This window comes from Oreochromis aureus, linkage group 17 (genome assembly GCF_013358895.1).
Source record: "Oreochromis aureus strain Israel breed Guangdong linkage group 17, ZZ_aureus, whole genome shotgun sequence".
NCBI lineage: Eukaryota > Metazoa > Chordata > Actinopteri > Cichliformes > Cichlidae > Oreochromis > Oreochromis aureus.
The window spans coordinates 28,485,087-28,508,242 of NC_052958.1; the positions used below are offsets into that span (position 1 = coordinate 28,485,087).

Below are 23,156 nucleotides of genomic sequence, written 5' to 3' on the forward strand. Positions count from 1 at the left end.
TTCCCTTTGAAGATGTTTGTTCCACAGGCAGTCATACCGGGGATGAGAGCAGATTCTGGTGTTATTGTACACAGCGAACACACCAAAGCTCGCGCTCCCCTGCCTCACACACCGACGCATTGGAAAACACACAATTGAAAACAATGCTTTATACTTTTTCATTATTTTAGTCTTCTTTTTCCTCCTCTCCAATTCCCCTTTCTTGTAACTGACTCAACAGTTCAACACATTTTTTGTGCTTCTGGCTCAGAAAGATGACTTCCTCGTTCTTAATCCTACTAACAAAACCCCAAATTGGTTCCACTAAAGGCTCCCATTAAACAAAAGAGCTAACCTTATTGAACTGCTGAAAAAAATGCTTGGGACATGGGCTGCCGCTGGGAGCTCTAAAATTAGTCAGCTCAACAATGACAATACCATACTGAAGTAATAAGTGCAGAGGCAGCAGCAACTTTTCAATCCAATTCAATTTCAATTCACTTTCATTAATATAACAACTGTTACCTCAAGATGCTTTATACTGTTAGGTGAAAACCCTACACTAATGGAGAGAAAACCTCAACAGTCAATCAACCACCTATTAGGAAGAACTTGATGACAGTGGGAAGGAAAAACACCCTTTTAACAGGAAGAATACTTTCTCTGCAGCATACTGGATCAACTCTACAGCTTTTTAAAGAACTTTTCAACAACCTAAATTACAACAATGAACTGCAGTTGTCCAGCCTAGAAGGAATAATATTTTTCAAGATACTTATAAAAAAAGAAGAGCAAGAAGTCCTAAATCTGCCACCTGACCATGGCCTTTCCATGGCAGCCGGGATAGGCTCCAGCCCCTCCTGCGACCCTGATGAGGATAAGCGGAAGAAAATGGATGGATGGATATAATAGTTTATAACTGAACAGAGATACGCAGGTTTCAGGCTTATGGAGAATAAATGTATAAATAGGAGAATTTTTTAAGGCACTTTGGGTCCTAAACTGCCAAAGTCGAATCCATCACAGTCTTTCATCTTTGCTAGAGTGAGCAGCAAAGACTCTGAGGGCACTACACAGGTCAGGTGTCTTTTTTGCAGCATATCAACCAGTTTAATTGCTTCTTTGAGAAGACATCCATATTCCCAGGATCTTAAATATCTATCCTCAAAAGCATCAGGAGCCAGTTCAGGGATTTTAAAACAGCAGTGATGTGAGCACTCCACTTGCTCCAGTTACAGTCTGCCAGAAGTACTTTGTAAGCTGCAATTGTTTTAAAAGCTTCTGGGGGGAGAGTAGAGTGCAATGTGCTGCAGTAGTTAAGTTTAATTGTAATAAAAGTATAGACCTGCTTCTCAGAGTCGCTGGGACAAAAGAAAAACTTGAACCTTTTCATGGGGGCTTAAATTACTGATTGCTGCTTTGGTAAGGTCTCCTATGAGGCTGAAAAACTGAATCGAAGTCAAAGGACAGAAAAAAAAGCTTTTTCTTCTTCTGGTCAAATGTGCTTATGGACAATTAAGTGCTTAGACAGTGAGATTAACTTAGAGCAGATTCTCTCTGTTGCTATTCTGTTGAAACTGAATTGGGACAACATTTGGGTACATCTTAAAGAAGTAAAACCTTGCAAGTCAAAAGTGCCAAATGTGAATTCACTTTCAACAAATAAAGTTTTAGCCATTTGTTCAAAGTCTTTAAATATTTTTTGATGTAATTTGCCCCTTAGTTATAACTGTTGAGATTTGCAATGCCAGAAAAAAATGCCCTTGTTCATTTTAACAGCCAGCTGGGTTAACAAAAAGCTGCATATCATAAATACACAACCATATTTTCCAATTATTCCCAACATCACATTCATAGCATTTCTGTAAGCTGTTTACCTTTTCAATCAGACTGCAGTCTTTTGGTGTTTGATCCAGACTCAGAAATCTGATAGTCTAACTCAGGGGTGTCCAACTCCAGGTCTCAGGGGCCAGTGTCCTGCAGGTTTTAGATGTGTTCTTGATCCAACACAGCTGATTTAAATGGCTAAATTACCTCCTCGACATGTCTTGAAGTTCTCCAGAGGCCTGGTAATGAACTAATTTGTTTCAGGTGTGTTGAGGGTGAGATCTAAAACCTGCAGGACACCGGCCCTTGAGGCCTGGAGTTGGACACCCTTGGTCTAACTGGACTTTCCATACAACTATCTATGGCAACTGAACCAAACCACAGACTTTATATAAACAATAGATGTAGCCTCTGGGTCTGAAAAGTATCCTAATTGTCAGTAAACACTTTCCCAATGACTCAGAACCAAGCTCCAAGTCTTCAACACATGACAACATGCTTTTAGGTTAACACGTCCAACCAATGCTGCCAATCTCAACATGAACCAAGTATTTTTAGTTGGGTAAACATATATTAACTAGAGAGACACTTCACTCTCAGATTGCTGGTTTACTTGTGGTTACTAGGGTATTTAAAAGTAGAACAGAAGGCAGAGTCTTTGGCTTTCAGGCCCGTCTTTGTGCTTACACAACGCTCTACATTTAATCCTTAATTTTTATTAATCTCTGGGTTGTTTGATTGTTGGTGTTTGGGGTTTATCCTGTATGCAGGGTCTTTACCTTACAATATAAAGTGTCTTGCTGTGATTTGGCATTAATTGAACTGAACTGAAGTGAGCTAAATTGAAGTTAACTGAAATAGACATATAACTAACTGTTCCTTTTAGGCCCTCTTAATATAAAAATTCCTTGAATGTCCTTAGTGTTATACCGCTATGTTCAATGCTGCTTTTAACACACTAATCTTTCTTTTTTTCAACTAACTTTTTATGAAGACACTTGCACTTTATCTGAACATTTTTTGCCTTGAGCCAATTCTCTAGCTGATCTCCAATTGTGGCAGCTGACAGGATCACTAAAAGATCTGTCACTCAAATGCAAAGCCTCGATATCCTGCTGGAAAGGCTGCTGCTGCCTATGTTGGACATCTGTCACCATCTCTGTCAAGTCCTCTTTTTTGTCTCCAACTCTGTCCCCATGACTTTTCCTCTCTGTCAGTTCAACTAAATAAAAGTGTATCTTTTCCTTATCTTTGCCTTTCTATCCCTTTCTTCTCTACAGCCTCTGGTGAGCTGGATCTTCCTCAGTGACGATGAGATGAAGTCTGTCCAAAAGTGTGATGCATTATTTATCCTGAATTACCCACAGAGGTTGAGCGGTGCTTTGGCTGTCCGCTTGAAAGTCTTGGCACAGGCAAAAATAAGGGGCAAATGGGAATATAATATAATCTAGGAAAGAGCAGGGTAAACAAGAGTGGGGGTGGTGAGCAAGGGAATTGCTTGTGATTAAAGAATTTGCCATGTATCTCTCTCTTCATATGTCTATTCCTTTTGTGATGACGTTTTCCTCTCGTCCTTCTACAACTTACACAGCCATTGGTCAGTGTATGCAAATCTTCTATAGTATATAAGACACATCATGTCACTGGCGTATCCTTTAAAGACACTCTCTGATCACTATAATGATCAGGGCACAGCGTAGTCTGATCTTCAAACACTTTGATTTCCTCAAGGAAATTAGTGGGGGAACGGGAATGAATTACACCATACTTCTGGCACTGCAGGTGAATATTATGAGAGTGAAATAACTCCTAATCAATGGACAAGTCTCTGTGTGCATGTGATTGCGCTCGAGTATGACAGCATGAAGTGAGTGAAGTGTAAGGAAATTAATTTATAACGTCTCAGTGACTCTTCTGAACCATTAGCTTGGTTTCGAGGCACCACACATAGCTACATCATACAACCCCCCCCCCCCCAAACAAGTTTCAATTTCTCCATCTTACTGCTTCTGTCAACCTTTCTTGATTCTTCTTTCTCTCCCCTGTCACCTTTTCTCTCTCCAGGATTTGTTTAAATGTCAGTATCTTTTAATTAACTCGCTCCGTGGCAGGAGTGCCATACAGCATCTGAATGTCTTCTGGATTCTTCCCTTTCCTCTGTCACTCACTAGACAGTAAACTGGACATCATCTTGTCGGTGTGAATTTGAGAACATGTAACAAATTCACAGTCCTAGTTTGTCACATTTTGGCACTTGGGGATGAAACCTTTCCCGTCATATTTTAACATGCCATTTCCCAAGACACCAAGACACTGGATCTTGGATTTTCAAAGTGAGTAACAGAGGGACATATTTTGTCCCTCTAGCGGGTTTTGACAGCTGGGTACAACCAGGACCTGCACTTCTGCTCGGCATCCACTGCACTGATCCCCTACAGCCAATCTAGGTATTTTGGGATGGGCAAAGACGAGGCAACCGTGCCCTCAGGCCCCTGTAGGAGGCCTGGATCCAGGGTGGCACCCTGGTAACCCTCTTCTGGGCAGGGTAACTTGGTCCCTTGCTCTCATGGTCTTCAAAAGGCTATTCTGTACCATTTTTAGTCTTGCCGATTCTTTGGGACCAATTTGCTGTTGAAGAAGTTTCCAGGGGCAAGAAGTCCCTAGAACATAGCTCTCGGGATAACTTGGGCGCTTAAACCCTTCAATCACAATATGGTTGTTAATATGTAATCAGGAAGATTGTTAAATTGACCACAGCAATAACACATGGGTAAAACATGCAAAAACAACATGCATAACAGAGATGCTACTCCTCCACACTGAATGGAGCCAGCTGAGATAGTTCAGGGACCTCAACAGAAAGCCTCTTGGCAAGTCCAAGTTGAGTTGTCCTCTCCGTTATGTCTCGGTAACCCCTAGAAGAGCGTAGCATCTTTTCATAGGGTGCTGCCCCTATGACCTAGACTCAGAAAATTGGCAGCATATAAATGGATGGACAGAAGTCCGCATTTCAAGGTAGGTGGTGTGCTGCAATCACATAACATTCAACCAGAATTTTTGTGGTTTGATTGGGGTGAACTCGTGGATTTGGTTACAAATATAAAATAATAAACAACTGTCAAAGGTTAAACTTTGTCTGCCACAACCTTCTCCTGCTTTCTTGGTTACCATGGTTTGTAACACGGTTGGACAACAGTCGCATCGTTCTTCTTTTAGACACTGCAGAACTTGCACTATCCTACGGCACTGCCCTGTAAGCTGGAAAATGACATTTAAGGGTTGCTTAGTGTGTCACTATGTGAAGCCAAAGGATCCTGACCACATCCTGGGTTGGGAGTGAGAACAACCTCATTAGTACGAGTTTTTAGGTGTACTTTAACAGCCAGTTTACAGCAGATATGCTTCCTCCCATTTCACAGGCCTACAGAGCAGTACTCTGTAGTGGAGCTGATCCTAACACAAAGGGATCTGGATGGTATTTGGGTATTTTAAGTATCTGCCTTCAAATACTACAGGGCAATTATCAGTGAAATGTTTTTTTAAAAGGGTAGCCTTGTCAAGTTCCATGACAGCTTCAGCAAGCTTATAGCGGTTGTTGTAAACAGCACATGGCTAAAACACTGGAGAATAAGACAGAGGAATTATGTCAGGGCAGCCAGTTGACTTCTGCCTGTGTTTACATTTCAGCAGGGGTATCTAATCATCAATATATCACACAACTGATATGTAGTGTTAGGAAAGGAGTAATTTGAAACAAATGCCCAACCTATTTCGAGTTCTGTTTGATTTGGAACTTTGATTTAGTCCTGCCACTGCTGCAGAAGCAACGCAGCTTTAACAGAGAGGAGAGACTAAAGCTTAAGACAGAAGGGTAATTTCACTGAGATATGGATATTCAATAAAAAGTGCTGAAAGGCTATTAAATCCAATTACCTTCCCCAAGCTGTATCAAGAACAAAGTGAGTCCTTATCATTGAATTGGCCTTATATCATTTTACATCAGCACTCTACAATGTCAGCGAGGAAACCATTGATTCTTGACTTTAAAGCTAAAATCTACAGTGACTACATTTAAACACCATCCACGTAAAAATATACACCTTACACACATCTTGTTCTTTAAGACATTTTAGTTTCTAATCTCTTATTTGAAACAGGCAGTACTGACCCTGTACCTTACCCCAAACTTTCTAATGTAATTAGCCATGAGGAAAAAAACCTCCCTCTCAAGAGAAACGTCTGGCCTTTGCAATCATCTCCATCCAAATCTCAATGAGAATTTCATTGAATGAACTCAAGGAACACTTGACACAATAACCACAGCTCTCACTACATCCATTAACTGGGTAGATAAATTAAAAACACAGAACAACAGCAGGACTCTACATCAAAGCTCGGCATGTTATTACTGAGCTGTAATATATAGAGTCAATTATCAGGTTTAAAAGACCAAAACCAAGTTTTCCACATTATGTTTTATTATCCTTATGAGTGTCGTTCTTTATGTTAGGCTTGTTAAAGTGTCCCCGCCTCACTGATGCAGATATCGCTAAGATTAGACAGAGTGATGACACCAACACATGACATGGTCTATAGCTGGGCTAGCTTCATTAGGATTACCACCAGAATCTTGTGAGACTTGTACTGGGAAAGACCTGTATATTTTACAAAACACTGAAGCGCTAATGGATGACACTGACGACAGCAATACTGAAAACTCCTTGTAAATCACTTCTACTTTGGACTTGTAGGAAAAATGGTTTATTTAGCTCTCTTCTGTATCGTTTGCTTGCAGAGAGTTTAGATGGACTTACCAACAAATATGCCGATTCTTAATTCTGAGGTAATATTGAGTTTAGACAAACATAAGTAAAGAGAAACTTACTTACAGGAAGGAAGATTAAATCAATATTTGTTTGAAATATCTGTTTGAAAATAGGAAGAAGCAAATAACGTTTACCACTATTTAGATCACTATGTATATATATATATGCTTCCTTTTTTGATTATATAATCTAATACATACAAATTCCACTATAAATAAATATGCCCACTACACAGTCCCTAGTTATATTAATATAAACACCTTTATACATTGATCTATAATTATGTAACTAGACTAGACTAGATAATATGCCATTACACTAAATTATCTGTATAATTAAAACCAGAGAAATATACAACCTCACCTCATTCATATACTGCTTTAACTGACTGCCATTATTACATATATAACCATATGTAGGCCAGAATATAAAGTTTACAAGTTTTTACATTTCAAAAAGTTTATGTTTAAAGTAAAAATTATATAGAGGGTTTGATATATTTTAAGCTATTTCAAAAACTTGTTTGCGTATCTCAAGCACCACTAGTGGCACCGTGGAGCAATATCCACCAACAACAAGGCATGGCAGGGGCAGTTGTGTGACGTAGGTGCTGCATTCACTGCTTCAGACTTTACACACAGTGACAGCTCGTGTGAGAGGAGACAAGCTTAAAAATAAGTGGCTGAAAAACTGACCTGAACAGTGATAAGTCAAAACATTTGCCTATTTCTTTTGATTTGCGATAAATAAACCACGCAATCGTCGATCACTGTGGCTTCATATGAATATTGTGTGTGGATTTCAAATATATAATATTCAAAACATGGCTTCTGAAAGGCGTAACACTATCTGACACGACCCCTTGCTTCTGCTCTTACTTACAGCTGCCTCTTAAATAGAGTCGTGCCGCAGTCTGTGGACTTGGAGCATTCACTGTGTGGATGAACACTCTTTGCTCCATCACCCACACTTCAATTCTACATAACAGAGACTAGACCATTCATTGGCATCCACTGAACTGCTGATTTGGAGAAAGAGGAGGATGAATGAGAGAGCATAAGTCATAGTAGAGGAGAGACAGAGAGAGGGAGAACCTGACTAAGTGTTAGAAGTGATCAGCCAGTGAAGCCTTTTTTATGCCGCTGTGATATAAAGCCAAGCCATTTTCTCACTGCTGGTAGTTAGAAGGAGAATAAAGTCTCCTTAATCATCTTCTTAATCGTCCGCTCGCAGGTTTCCACGTGCGCTCACACAAAACCACACGCAGCTTTGAATGACATTTTTATTGCATGTTTGACATGGTTACCTTTATTCTTCTCATTATGCCAGAGTGCTTCCTGCTGATTTAGTCTTTTTCAGAATTTGATGTTATCCTTTCAAACCGTACTCTTAGAATTTTTCATTTTTTAACTTTTTATTGTTTTCACCCTTTTTCATCTTATATAAAAGATGGATGTAGCAACACCATGCATGTGATGTGACTACTTCATTTGTATGTGTGTGAACACCACACACTGACGCCTCCAGGTCACCATCTTGACTTTCTGGTGCCAGAAGGAGTTACATTTAAATCAGGTAGAAATTTAAATTATCAGCTAACAGTAGCACGGGTGCTTAGCAAGCTGGATCTATACACTCTATACACTGGGTGTAAGACACACACACACACAAGCATAAACAGTGGTGAGTTAAATAGCCACACTGCACTTGACTGTACTAAAACAAAGCACAAACTTCTTGGAAGACTTTAAAACTTGTCACACAATTTTAATAAAACTTCAAAGGCACCAACAGCATAAACAGTGTTATTAAAAAATTTCCCCCACCTACCTTCATTGTAGAGGCAGAAATTAGCTATTGTTCCAGACTGTAAAAACGGTCATTTCTGCTATTAAAAGAAGCAGTTTAACACGGCTACTGAATCTACAGGGACTTGCCTGACTTGTTTTTGCTCAAGTGACTCCTTGAGGAAATGCAATTTTTAACCTGTGTCCTTCATTTTCAGCCCTGGCAGATGCATCTTGGCTGTGTGTCTTAATCCAAAACCATAATGTTTTTTCTCAACCATATTAAAACTGAGTAAAAAAGTGAATGAGAGACAGTAAATGAGAAAACTAAAAGAAATAATTGCCATTCTAATTTTGAAAGGTAGTAGCTGATCAAAACTGCTCAAACAAGCTAATCATAAAACAAAGCCAACTGCTAACTTTCCAGAGCAAAAAGATTGATTACACATAAACTAGTTTACTTTGTTGACTTTATTGTGTTGTACTAATGTGCTTTTTCACAGTGCAGTCTGCGGCATCATGGACCCAGAGGAGGACAACAGCAGGTATTTTCATGTTTGGCTCTGCCGCAGGGAAATGCTTTTTTAAAAACTCTGTAAAGTTATAAATGTAATCAATATCATCCAGATGTGAACTGTAATAAATTAATTCAAACTGTCAAATAAGTTCTCCATTAAAAACAGTCCCTGCCTTTAGTCTCTTCACCACCAATACACTTTAAAAAGCATTACGTGCCTGCACACACACACACACACACACACACACACACACACACACACACGCACAGATAACTTTTCAGTTTAATGGCCTCAGGGCCTTGGTTGCCCCAGAGATTTTTGGTATGCGTCACTTTCCATTTTGTCTTCTGAACAGAATATGTGTGTGTCAGCGCGCGTGTGTGTGCATGTGTGTGTGTGCGTGTGTGCTCATGTGTCAATGCCAGTCTGTCTGTAAGAGATAATGAGGCAGTGTGTGCTTCACCCAGCTAACCCCTGGACTTAACTATGAAGTCCTCTGAATTGGCAGCTGAAGTGGAAAACTGGGAGCACATTTCCTAACTGTGTCACACTGCTGGACTCTGTTTTAACTTTGTCTCTGCTCAGCTCATTTCAGCAGCAACATATCCACCCCAGAAGACCCTCATACTTGTTCCTCACACCAATGCCAGGCCCACAGTACAGAATTATTACTGAGGGACGCCAGGGTGTGCCTTTATTAGTGGTTGTCAGGATGCGACTCAGACAGTGACTAGATTTAAAAGAGAAGGTGGGATTGTTGTGAACGCTGCATAACTACCAGACTGTGAAAACATCGAAAATGATGCACTGATCAGTCTTTGTCCATCTTGTGATTGTGCAGCAACAAAGCTTGAGGTTGTTTTGACACAAAAACACAAATTCTTTCACTGATCATTTGAAAAAAGAGAGCCCAGCCAATACAGGATTTTTAACACAGATGCAAATACATATATCTGAATACTTAAAAATCTGATATATTGCCCCAAATAATTTTTCTTTACGCAAAACAAAACATAAAAAGATTTGTTTATTTTTTACGTTTTGTTATTTATACCTCCTTCCTAAAATAATATGACAATGCAGCTTAAAAATAATCAAGTTCTATTGTTGCAAGACATGGATTACTCATTTGCACTTAGCAGGCACATTGCACAGCAATGGGGATATAGCAGAGTGCCCTCTAGTGGACAAACTATGCAACGTCAACACTCGTCACATGGTTGAAGGGTGTTTCATCTCTTTCATCTCTTCTTTGTAGAAGCTACTTCCAGTTGCCACCTTATTTAGAAGGGCTTATCACAGAGGGTCGCTCTGCATGTTTGATTTGGCAGAGTTTTTACAACAGTGTCCCTTCCCGACCCAAATCAGGATCGAACCAGGAATCTTTCATCTGTTAGGCTACGTTCACACTGCAGGTCTTAATGCTCAATTCCGATTTTTTGATCAAATCCGATTTTTTTTGTCTGGTTGTTCACACTACAAATAAAATGTGACAGCAAACGCGCTCTAGTGTGAACGGTTCACGGTCCTCAAAGCGGCCCGCATGCGCAAAAGAAGACGTCACAGCTGGGTGACAGATGGCTGACAGCTGGGTTTGTCGCCCAAAACACAGTCAAGCTCATCATAAAACGGGCAGGTGGCTCGACCACGTCTGTTTCGTTTGTTTATATCTTTAGCTTCTTTAAACATGGCTTTGAGGCTCTTCACTTTCCTCTGACACTGTAGCCACATTCGCCTGTGCCCTCGTTCAACCATTTCTTTGGCAATGCACTCGAACACAGCCCGGTTACGATACGACCCTTCAAGTTTATCTTGAATAGAACTGTCTCCCCGTATGCTAATCAAGTCCAAAACCTCAGTTTCTGTCCATTGACTCGTCTCCAGTTTCCGCCGCCATGCTTTCTCGTTTGTCTTCTCCACCGCTGATAATTGGCGTCTGTCCTGTGTCAGTGACGTAAAAGACAGATTTAATGCGACATGACCATTCAAACAGCAGACGCTTTCTAAAACATTAGATATGTATCGGATTCAGTACCACATACGAAAGTGACCTAGGTTGGATTTGAAAATATCGGATTTGTGCCGTTCAAACTGTCATACCATGATGGGATATGGGTCGCATAGGGTCAGAAAAGTCGGATTTGATGCGCTTTCGCCTGCAGTGTGAACGTAGCCTTAGATGAATGTCTGTCAACGTTCTTTTGTAATTGCTAAAAATGAAAATTAATGGAAATACACTTTCTTTTATAAATGCTGGTACTGATAAATCAGCAAATAGCCAATATTATAACTAATGACTTTAATGAAAAATTACATAAAAACAAAACAAGCAGCATCAGTGCAACTGCCATTTAATATTGGAAATCAGATTTTGTAGCAGGCAGCTGTGCCTCAGTATTTACCTACTAATCAGTAGATTGGTAGTTCAATTCTCTGGCATGCTAGTATGTAAAAACACTTTTAAAAAGTATTTTAGGTCTTTTGTTTTAGCTTTTATTATAACAGTTGAGAGTGGAAAGGACATATGGTGTATCTGAGACCTCTGCGATAGCCTTATGGCATATGGGTCACCTGCTTTTCATCCTCTCCTGAAATTTGCTCATACAAGTGTTCTAACTTACATGAATGCTGTCTGAAAATCTTTTTTTTCCATGAATCCTCTTTGTGCCAAGGTAAGTGTTTATGATGAGCACCATTTACACCAGCTACACCTTTCTTCTTGAGACCTACCTCGACCAAAATCCAAAAAAATAAAAAAAATCCCAGAATTTAGAACACCTTAGTTCAGCACCAACAATGTGCCATCATGAGGATGTGAAACATTTGAGATCGCAAGGTATAAGAAACTGTGCCAGGTAACGTTAGAGAATGAGAAAACCTTTCTAAGGATAAACTGCATTAAAGGTCCAAAAGAGGTGACTGTTTAAACCATCCATTCATAAATTCAATCAGTCCACTCTCTTTTGTTGAGCTGTTTCATTGTAAATTACATAAATGAATAAGCTAACAGGGCTAACAGCTAACAGCCAGAAGCAGCCTGCCTAAAAGGTCCAATCTGGCCCATTTGCTGGGTTGGCATAGTGTGAAAGCTGCACAGACGGCGGGGAATGATGTTGGAACCTTTCAATGTATTGCACCAGAAAGCATTGTTTTGCATAAAAACAGATCAGAGTGATTGTCAGAAGTGGTAATTTCATCTGAACCAGAGATCTGAATCATCATCAGTCTAACATCCTTCTCACTGACAAAGGCATTATCCATGGTCTGCCATACCACACTGAAGGAGGGGGCTTAAGCCAACTTGGGAGTGTGTTTTGAATACATTTTTTGCTTTATAGGTTTTTCTGGCCCAGCTGACTTGAGATCAAATTGGGAATTAACGAAAACAAATCAGACCCCTCTAGTGTATTCTAATTACACATCACAGCTGATTAATACAGGAAATAAAATGCGAGCCTTGCAGGTGAAACAGCAGATTCATGCAGGCTGTTATGAGAGTTTAGTTAGGAGGCCTGAACTGGGCTGTAAAAGTGTGGAGGATTGACAAATACAGCAAAAAAAAAAAAGTATTTTCCCCTTTCCTGATTTTCTTTCATTTGTCACACATAAATTTTTCAGGTCAAACAAATTCTAATATCAGACAAAGACAGCCCCACTAAATACAGAATGCAGGTTGTAAATGATGATTTCATTTATAAAGGCAGCCAAACCTACCTGGACCTGTGTGAAAACACTGATAAATCATTAATTAAGTGGGATTAACCACATTTACAGGAAAGATGAGTTCATTTTCACTAACCTCGCCCAGGCCTGATTACTGCCAGACATGTTGAATCAAGAAATCCCATTCATAGAAGGAACGTCCTACCAACAGTCAACATGGCAGTCAAATGCCTTAAACTGGCCGTTCATGCTGGACTTGAATTACCCTTTCATAAAGGGCAAGATAGATCTGGATAGTTTTCCCCCATCAACATTTAAAAATTGCAATCTGTATTTAATCAGGTTGTCTTTGTCCAATATTAAAATTGGCTTGATGATCTGAAACATGTAAGTGTGACAAAAAAATAAAACAAAAGCAGTAAAAGGCGCAAAGACTTTTTCATAGCACTGCACAGCATTTCTTCATCTCTGCAGCTCAGATGCAGTGATGAAAACTTCTACAGATAGGAAAGACTACAGACACACAAGTACTAGAAAGTACCTGAGTGGTTTGAGATGCAGCCATTTAAGAACACATTATTCGTATGAATCATTCTAGCCTGAAGCCCATCCACTCTGCTGCTCCTTTTGAAATAAAAATCGGAAAAGACATCTTACAAATCTAAATTTGGAAGAACTCGAAATCATAAACAACCCAAACAAAGCAGAATTTGGTTAGCAGAACAAGGTTAAGAAAAAAAAGTCTCATTGGTTGGTTTTTGAGCAACTGAGTATGAATAGGCTGGCATGAAGCACCTTGCTCACAGGCAGTTCAGCACTACTTATCAGCAGAGTGTGTCCAAACACATTTTCAGGTTTTACCATACTCACCATAATCAGTTATGTGAAGCATAACAGATTTTAATGTCCGTAAACTGGCTGCCCAAGTGCTCTAGAACTGCCTTTTAAATTTAACTTAGTGCTTTTAAAGTCCTCCATGGCCTGGCCCCAGATTATATACTTGAACTGTTGCCCCAGTACCAGCCACAGCACAGCCTGCCCGGCAGGAAACTCTTGACCATTAAAGACAAAAGGTGAATTACAGTGGTCTCAGGATAGTATCTTCTATTAAATACCTTCTAAAGACTTACTGATTAAGCAGGACATAAATTCCCTTGTATTGTCACTCTTAACCTCTTAGTGACATTTTATTGTGGTGTTGGTGTTGTACTTGAGGCTTTCATGGCCCATTTTAAACTGCGACACAATTAGCTTAAGTAACTCTTTGAACTCTTGAATGCTGACAATATTTTTCCTTTTCTTTCCCCCCTGCCTATGTGATTATATTATGTGTTTTTGTAAATTCATTTGTAATTTTGGTTTTGAAAATCCCCTGTGAGCAAGCACTTGTGATGGTGGGGGGGGGAAAACTCCCTTTTAACAGGAAGAAATCTCCAGCAGAATCGGGCTCGGGGAGGGACAGCCATCTGTCGCGACCGGCTGGAGTGGAAGGGAATGAGAAAAGAAAAGAAAGAGAGCACAAGGAGACAGACTAGGAGAAGAAAAAAATGTACTGAGCCTATGTCAGCATAACTAAGGGATTATTCAGGGTCATCTGAATCAGCCCTAAATCTAAGGTTTATCAAAAAGGAACAATTTGAAGCCTAATCTTAAAAGTAGAGTGGGTGTCTGTCTCCTGCATCCAAGCTGGGAGCTAGTTCTACAGGACATGACAGCTGAAGGCTCTGATGTTTCTAATTTTAGCAGTAGTTCAAAGATGAAAGAAAGCAGCTCTACATATTTGTCGAAGAACATCTCCTGAACAAAAAGATTCCTCACATTGTCGCTAGAGGCCAAGGTAACGCCATCCTGAGTTTGTAAATATCTGGTTAGACATCATGCTTCTAAGATTTTTAGGGCCTAGTCTTTCTCTGAAATCAGGAGAAGAAAAAGACTTTACATCCAGGCCTTTACATCTTTAAGACGTGACTGCAGTTTAACTAACTGACTTATATAATCTGCCTTCGTAGATAAATATAGCTGGATATCGTCTGCATAGAACTGAAAATGTATGCAGTGTTTTCTTATAATATTGCCCAAAGATTTAAGCACTGTAGTACTGGTCCTCATTCCTGGGGAACTCTTTCTTTGTTTTCGTGAAGAAGCCTCCACATTTACACAAATCACAATCTGTCTGAGAGATATGATTCAACTGATTTAGCTCACTTCCTTAAATACCAACATCGTATTCTAGTCTCTCTGGTTAAAATTTGTATTTAAGCTTTAGGTAGGCTTTAATATTATATTTATAATCATAATTAAAAGTATTTTTTATAGTAAAAGGTGTAGATCTAACAGAAGCTTAGTTTGAAACCATGTAACCATGCAATGTTCGTTTTTTTATACAGTCTTGGTTCCTCTACAAAAAATAATCTCCATATCAAGCATGAATTGTGTCCCCGGTTCTAGAATATCTGCATCTGGATATGTGATATTTTCATAAAAACATTAGAATGGTGTCTCCCACTATTTTTTAATTCAAATTAATTTTCAGTATTTCAAATTAATATGCATTTATGAAGTGAAAACAAGACATATACAATCTTGCAGTGATGATAAATACTCAAAAAAACTCCGGATCACAACTTTTTGATTATTCACGGAGGTAATACAGTTAACATAAGACAGCCAATCCCCAGTGTACAACTTCAGTCCTTGTGTTGTTTTATAGCAACCACATAACTTATTTCTTTCTGCTGTTGTTCAGTTGTTTGAAACCAAATTTAAGAGATGGTGTCTAAAGTAGAGCTGTAGGTGTAGGGCTTAAGTTAAGTGAATCTATCCAACTCATCAAGGGTATGTAACAAGTTACATAGTGAAAGCTTTAAAACGGAGCTTCTCTCCATCTTACCTTCTTCTTAGACTTGAAGACATTACAGCGGAACACATTGCTCTGTCCATCTCTGGCAATGTAGCTGAAGATCTTCAAATCTTGGGAGTCATGAGACACGTAGAAGATCCTAAAAGAAAAGAAAATAGGTCAGAAATTAAAAAAAGTGAATGAGATACAAAACAACAACAAAACCTGGCAAGTTTTCAAAATGCATCTTAAGATGGAAAATGGGAAACGAGCCTATTTCTCTGGGATTTGAATGTGACAAATATAAACATGATTTTGTTTTAATCCAAAAGGAAAGACATCAAACTGTAGCTTTTAGAAAAAGAAGCTGAGAAAGCCGTGATGGGGGTAGGACTATTTAAATAAATGACAGGTACAAGCTCTTTTCAAAACTTCAGTTGTATTTATGTTACACTTTGACAGTGACAGAAAGTCAGGTGAACTTAAAATCCAAGTAAAAGAAAATGCTTCAAATAACAACGGTGATATATTCCAGTGCACGGAGGAGACGGAGGCGTTAATACCATTGTAACAAAAAAAAATACTCTGTGTGAAAGAGGATGTAGGGAGGAACTAAGTTTGGGTCAAAAATAGAGTTGTGCTCGTAGGGAGAGATTGTGCGCAGCCAACAGTGACGAACTGTACAATACCCTGCAGAGGAGGTAAATAGCAAGAAACAACTCTGGGAGTACAAAGGCAGTGCAGAGCGACTAAACAATAACCTGTAGGCGAGAGAGCATTGTATGAGTTAACCCCCACTGTGGGTCTAATTCATGATGACAAAAGAAAACAGCTGGAGGGGTAAAGAGTTGCAGATGATGATATGGTGGCAAGAAAATTGGGAAACTGTCATATTTTGAAATAATATGATTGCTCACACGTAATGTTTTTACTTTTTCATCAAGAATCCACTGAAAATAAGAAATCACTCCACTTAATGCCATTTCCAACTGATGACACCTGCATTGTTTGCCTACCAACTTACACGAAGTTCTAATTTTTAGGTATATTATGTAAGCACCTTGCTACTTGGGTTATGTTTGTTTTAAAGTACTAAGTAGTGTGATCATATTCATTTTCCCACTATAGTTAGGATTATGTGTCTCAGGTTAAACTGATTGAGTTTTGAGTTTAACAGGCTGACATGTCTTTTGCAATCTGCAGTCTTTTAAAAGGTCAGTACCTCTGGTCTCACAAACACTTCCTGTACTACAGATGTTTGTGGAAACAAGGCTCTTGGAACTGACCTCAGTAAAAAGTTTTCTGGTGAGTTTTTACGTTTAGTTACTCAATTCAGGTCATAGTGAATCAAATATTACGTCCATTTTGTAAATTTTGGTCATTGTCAAGCGTCAGGAGGATTATGCAAGGTATGCTCGCTGTGCAAACCAGTGAGTGACATTATACTGGTCTTTTATATCGTCTATGGCTTTTACCTGGGCAAAGCTGTAAATGCTGCCATGATTTAGCTGGGCATAGGACTTGTTTTCTAAGACCTTTCTAGGCCTGGTTTCGTGTAGATTAGGACTCTGTCCTTTATTTCTGTGATTTTTATTGCCCTTGTTTGCTGGTTTACAGCTTACAGCTCTTCTACCTTCAAATGTGCCTTCAGTACCATATGCACTGTATCTTTGTGCTTTTGAGCATAGTCCAATGTGTGGTTGGATTTTGACTGAGAAGAGGAATCTGAGGCCATTTGTTGATTAACAGTGAACTTGAAATATAACTGCAAGAAGTGGCGAAATCCTCAGGCAAAACGGCTCCCTAATTGGCCAATTAGCACCATATTAAGGAACCTGCAAGGTTGCTTGAGGTAATTTATCATAGTGTGACAACGGACAACCAGGGATGAACAAGGAATTAGGTGAAGATTATGCAAATGATCCTGCTGCCTCTGTGTGAGTATGTTACTGCACAAGGTGGCTTTGTGTGTGTGTGTGTGTGTGTGTGTGTGTGTGTGTGTGTGCATAATTTTGTGTATATGTGTGTTTGCCTACCAGTAATATTATGGAACTTCTTGTGGCGTCTGATCTATGCACTCTGTGACATTTTTGTGGTATTTGTTTTGGCCTTTTTCTCTGGGAGCCACACTGGCTGAAGTTCTTGTGTTATAGATTATGTCTTTGTCTGCTCAGCAGACTGTCAAAATACACACACACACACACACACACACACACACACACACACACGCATGAGCTCGCACATGCATGCACAGAGACTGATTTCAGATCCATCTTGCTGCTGTAAAAGTCAACTTATTAGTGATGCATTAAATCATCTACAAGATTGTCGTTTTTAGTTTTTAAACACATTAGGTTTACTTTCATACATTTATTTATTTTTGAATAACAAAAAGCCTGCTGTCAGTTCCAGAGAGCAGGAAAGGCAATAAGAATTCAAATACTAGTTTAGTCATCATCTTGCACATATATTTGTTGTGAAGGGCTCATAAATAATGAGAATCAATTCAGTCCCCCATGTTTTCTGATCCACTTTGGTGTAGTACGCCTTTGATTTTCAATGACTCCATTAGCTATAATGACAGTGCACTTATCAAGGACCATCATACAGACTGTAAACAAGCCAGCAGTGTGGCTGCCACTGTGTTTTTAGGTAAAGGAAAAAGTGTAGACATTTACATATGTAATGTGACTACAGCAGGCTTAAGCCTCCGTTAAGATGAATCATTTCATGTTTATGGAGACATTTGTGTGATAAATCTCTCTGCTGGCTTCTTATGTCTTACTGTGAAAATTGCTGGTTTATTTGTGATTTACAATCATGTCTTATTCTAGAACTGTGTGTTTCTTGGCCTGCTGGACTTCTGAAATTCCAATTGAAATACAAACAAAAACAGTGGAATTTTATCATACATTCCTATAAAATTCCTCTAAGGCAGAAATCTGCACATTAATAATACTTACACCAAACATTCCAGCTGGATTCCTGCATGTTTCTACACGGCTTTCATCACCTGATTGACACAACAGTATTTCCCATAAACACAGTAAAGGCCAATGAATTGAATTCTGACTATTTCCTGGATTATGAGGTGATTAAAATAAAACTACAACGCGCCAAAAAAATCAAAGAAAAACTATGAATTTGGCCTAGTATCCAGATTTTGATTAATATAAAATATATTGTGTTAATGTAACGAATAAACTTTCAGGAAACTGTCTACTTTATTAGAACCTTTAAGGGGAGACACAACACTAGTAGAGGCTCCTCTTAACACAGGCCTTTCCTCCAAAGGAAAGAGTAGGACTAAAAATGCAGGGATGTGAGGAGCTGTAGCAAAAAACATTTCAAACCAGGTCATGTACTGTGAGAAAACTGACCGCTCCCATCCGGCTCCTTTTCCCCCCCCAAAAATCCCTTTTAATTAAACAGCCCTCCTTTAGCCCCTCACTCCAAGACAGTTTAATAGGAATAAACATCCTGATTTTTTTGTTTTTAAATCTGAGGCAGGATGACGGCAAACTGCTTCCTGCTCCACTAACTGTTGTCTGCGGGGCACATTATATTCTTCCAGACAAGCGCAGCTCACCCCACAAGTGAGTCAAAGTGAGCTTAGCTGACAAATCCCTGAGCAGCGCCGAGATGACAGCCCAGATACGTCTCTATCAACTGTCTCTAAGAGGAACAGCTGCCAACCATCCAGGTGAAGATGCATCGGATAGATCAGATCTTGGAATAAGTGAGGCGGGCTTCGCACGAAAGCTGTCAAAGATGCTTAAGGGCAAAATAAATCAGACCGCAAATGGTGCCAACAGCAAGCTTCTTTTATTGTATTTCAAGGGGTTGTCTGTCCCGCTTAAACGTTCAATCCACAACATATTCACCTGAAGGGAAGTCACTTTTCTGCTCGCGCTGCTGCTGAATGAAATAAGAGCAGCAATAGAAGTGTGTCTGTGATAACAAAAATACATCTGATTGGAAAAAATGTATTAAAACCCCTCATAGCATTAAAAAAAAACCCTCATAAAAAACAATACAGATACAAACAGAAGATCAATCATTTAAAGCAGAGGTTCTGAGGCCCAGTTTGAAAAGTGGAAGTGGAAATCTTGTGCGGCCCAATCAGACCTTTAGTCTCTACTCTGATCATCACAAGTGAAAAATTAAGTGTTTCCTTTGTTTTCATCTATTCTTTTTCAGCTTTGCTCCCCCAATGAAGTTATTTCCAACTAACAACCAATAGTTGGAGAGAAAAAATTCATTTCCGAATCCTGTGGTTTTGCCTCATTAATTTAATTTCATTTAAAAATTCTAAACTAAATTATAAACATTTGCATAGCTGAAAAACAAACTCATTTAGGGTTACAAAAGAAAATTTGATTGTTGAACCAATTACATAGGATTACCTACAGAATCTTAAAACATTTTGGAGTGTTTTAACAACTTGCTGAGGACAGTTTACGTTCTATATTTAACAAAAAATTATGAAAAAACGAGAGAGAACAGTAGTAGTCTGGTTTAATTTGATTTTATAGAGGCAACAATGCCACATTTTTAGCATCAACAACATGTTAAGAGTGCACAGTTATTATGGAACTGCTCATTTATTGACTGAACTCCAGTATAAGCCAATAATGTTTACTAATTGTCATCCTAGTGACAGCTGACGATAGGCAAACACTTAGCGATGACTGTGGTTGCTACTGAAAAAAGGCGATTTGAGTGATTTTGGACGTGGCATGGTTGTCGGTGTCAGACAGGTTGGTCTGAGTATTTCAGAAACAACTGGGATTTTTCCACACAGCCAACTCAAAGAGTTTACATCTGAATAGGAGAAAATACCCAGTGATCGAGTTCTCTGGATGAAAACACCTTGTTGATGTCAGAGTAGAATGCTTCAGCTCGTTACAACAACCGTATTCACAGCATCCCTGAACACCCGACACCAGGAATGAGGTTAACTTTCGCACAAGCTCACCGAAACTCAACAAAAGAGGAGCGGAAAGAGGCTGGCTTGTCTGATGAGTCACAATTTCTTCTGCGACATACAGATAGTAGGGTCAGAACTGTGTAATAAAATGTAATAATTAGCAACAAAAGCCTTTTTTCCCTCATAATTTCGATCATTGCACAGACAAAACAATTTATATGTAAAAATATAGTGACCTATTTGAAATGAAAACCTATAATAATGCAGAAATATCCTAAAAAAGAACGGTGAAGCAAAAAGACCCAAACTGACTTTACTGTTCATGGAAGGAAACAAATAAATAAAGCTGAGGAATTTAGTGCATAGAAACAAAGGTAGAAACAGAAAGAGCAGCTAGACGGTGACTGAAAGCCCAGACAGCAGGTTAAATAATGAGAGTCATGGATACTCAAAGTAAATGAGAGTATCGGTAGAACCAAAAAGTGAGGATGTGAAGGATTATGAGTGAATCGAGAGAGAAAAGGCTCAGGCAGAAATTTTGCATGAATATGATGTTGAAAAGAGAGTGAGGCAGTGGAGCGAAGCACATGATCATGACTCATCCAGTGAGTTCAAGTTCAGCAAGGCATTACAGCAGTTTGGCAAAAGCACTTCCGCTCTATCACTTTTCCGAGCTGAAGCACAGACAGAAAGAGATGTCAGCGCTTCTATAAAGGCTCCACAAGTTGTGCACAAACAAACGAAGCCCAGCTACTCACACTGGCATTCATTAACTTTTGACAGGCAGCGTAATGCTGCATTAACAAGACTTTCAATGACCGCACACTCACTCACACTCAGCTAACCCTGCAATAAGCCCTTCATGTTAACAGGCCGAGCCTATCGTGCAGGGGGCTGCCATGTGATGTTTGAGTAATGAAGTGGGCTTGTTTTCGAAGGCCCCAGACATTTTTTCCTTTGATAAATCGCTGCCTGTGAAACACAGCTGCTATAAATCAAAGGGTAAGAGGAAATGCAACACACACACAGAGCATTGACAATCACACAGTAACTGTGGATCAATCCATTGCACCTGTGCCAGATCAGCCTTCAGATGTCTGTTTTTGTCTATTACAGCAAAAGCATCATGCTTTTAAAAGCTGAGTGCATCTGCATTAGTATCATTTCTCTGTTACTGGAAATCCATAAAAGCTTCAGTATCAGTATAACATGAACTATTTGATCACTGTGTAGGTCATGTCTGTCAAACTCATTGGATGCAGGCGAAATCTGGCCTGTTGTAAAATATTTTTGGTCTTGTTCACCTGTACCATATAATCTAGTCTAGTTTTGAGACCCTAACATGCAACCTGGAGCAATGTACATCTTTCTCAAACTTTCTACAGAAGTAATAAAGTTTTCATGCCTGTTTCACAAGCTTGGTCAGGCTAGGTAAGACTTTTACCCATATGCTACCGATAGCTGTTACATTTAGGCTTACGAATCCGTTGAGTTGGCCATAGGTAAGAATAAATTTAGCATGTTAACTTTGCCCAACTAAGGCCCCATTCATACAGGCCTAGAGAGCAGTCATTGTCCCCTGGTTGCCACCAGTGACTAGAGAAAAACCTGTATTCTCCATCTGGTTGGCAAATGGTTGGTGGAGGTTGCTTGCCGTCAATAGCGAGAAGTTGGTAGCAGAGGAAAATGGTACTGCACCAAAAACCTAATTGCAGTTGCTTTGGTCACTAACAGGTTGTCACCGTTCCCAGCAGTTTGCATGGAAGTCTTGCAGCTGCAACCAACACATTTCAAAAGGCGCAGCCTTTACTTTGATGACGAAAATTCTTTGTTACCATGTTTCCATATTGCATTGCACTTTTTTGTGTGTCTAGCTCAACAGCTTGGAAAGTAAACAGCAAATGTATGCAGACAATTTTGCAGAGCAAACTACAGGCAACAGCAATAATCTGCTAGAGACAGCATCGTCTTTTTTTCCCTATAAATCAAACTGTACATGAGGAAATTGTATCGAACAATTTCTTAATCCATTTAAAACATATAAATAAATAATATATCTGATCCTTCAAGTGTTTCTGATTTTGTAGTTTTACCCTTCCTCATAATCCTCATATAGATCTGTGGTACAAACCTGCTGTTTTATTAAACAGCTTTACAGCATATAGAAACATTTCAATAAGTAGAAATATCTCAAAACTGAACATTTCAGTATGTTTCTGGCTTTCAACTGCTTGCTTCACATGATCTCAACAATCCATTCAGACTATTTGGTGACTAATTTCTAGTCATTAGCCGTGTGTTGTAAGAATGGCTGGATTTGAGCGACAGGTTTAAGAGCGTCAGTAATTACAGAGTGTCCTGCCAACTGAGCTAATTTATGTCAGTGTTCCAGTACAGGTTTATGAGGTCAGGATGTGTTGCCTCTGTATGTTTATTCAAATTTCCACAGGTGCTGTTTGACAGTTATTGTGCCGTACACAGAAAAATTTGTGGGTCTCTGCGAAAAAGAGGATTATCTTTCTGTCTCCCTTTAATAGCAAGTCAGGGGTTTCATAAAAATCACACTTGATGTCAGGAAACACGGGCGTCTGGATGAACTCACTAAAAGATTTAGGTTTTTAATATGTACTGTTACCCAATGTGTGCGATCATTCTGCATTGTCTGTTGGGACTTAACAATTTGTGTTTTATCGGGGCATGCTCATTACTTTTAAAGTGAGGCGTTTCATAACCTGAAAATGACTGTTTATTTTCATGATTTATTTCTGGTCTGTTTCATTTCATAAT

General features: G+C 39.2%; 1 protein-coding gene across 2 annotated transcripts in view; it reads right to left on the reverse strand.

The window, feature by feature from the left end:
* The window catches only part of nos1apa (nitric oxide synthase 1 (neuronal) adaptor protein a), a 216,299-nt gene that overhangs the window by 88,634 nt on the left and 104,509 nt on the right, over positions 1-23,156 (reverse strand). For both annotated transcript variants that reach the window (XM_039600969.1, XM_039600970.1), the window contains exon 5: positions 15,491-15,599. In XM_039600969.1, coding sequence (XP_039456903.1) covers positions 15,491-15,599 — 109 coding nt within the window. The remainder of the gene's footprint in view (positions 1-15,490; positions 15,600-23,156) is intronic.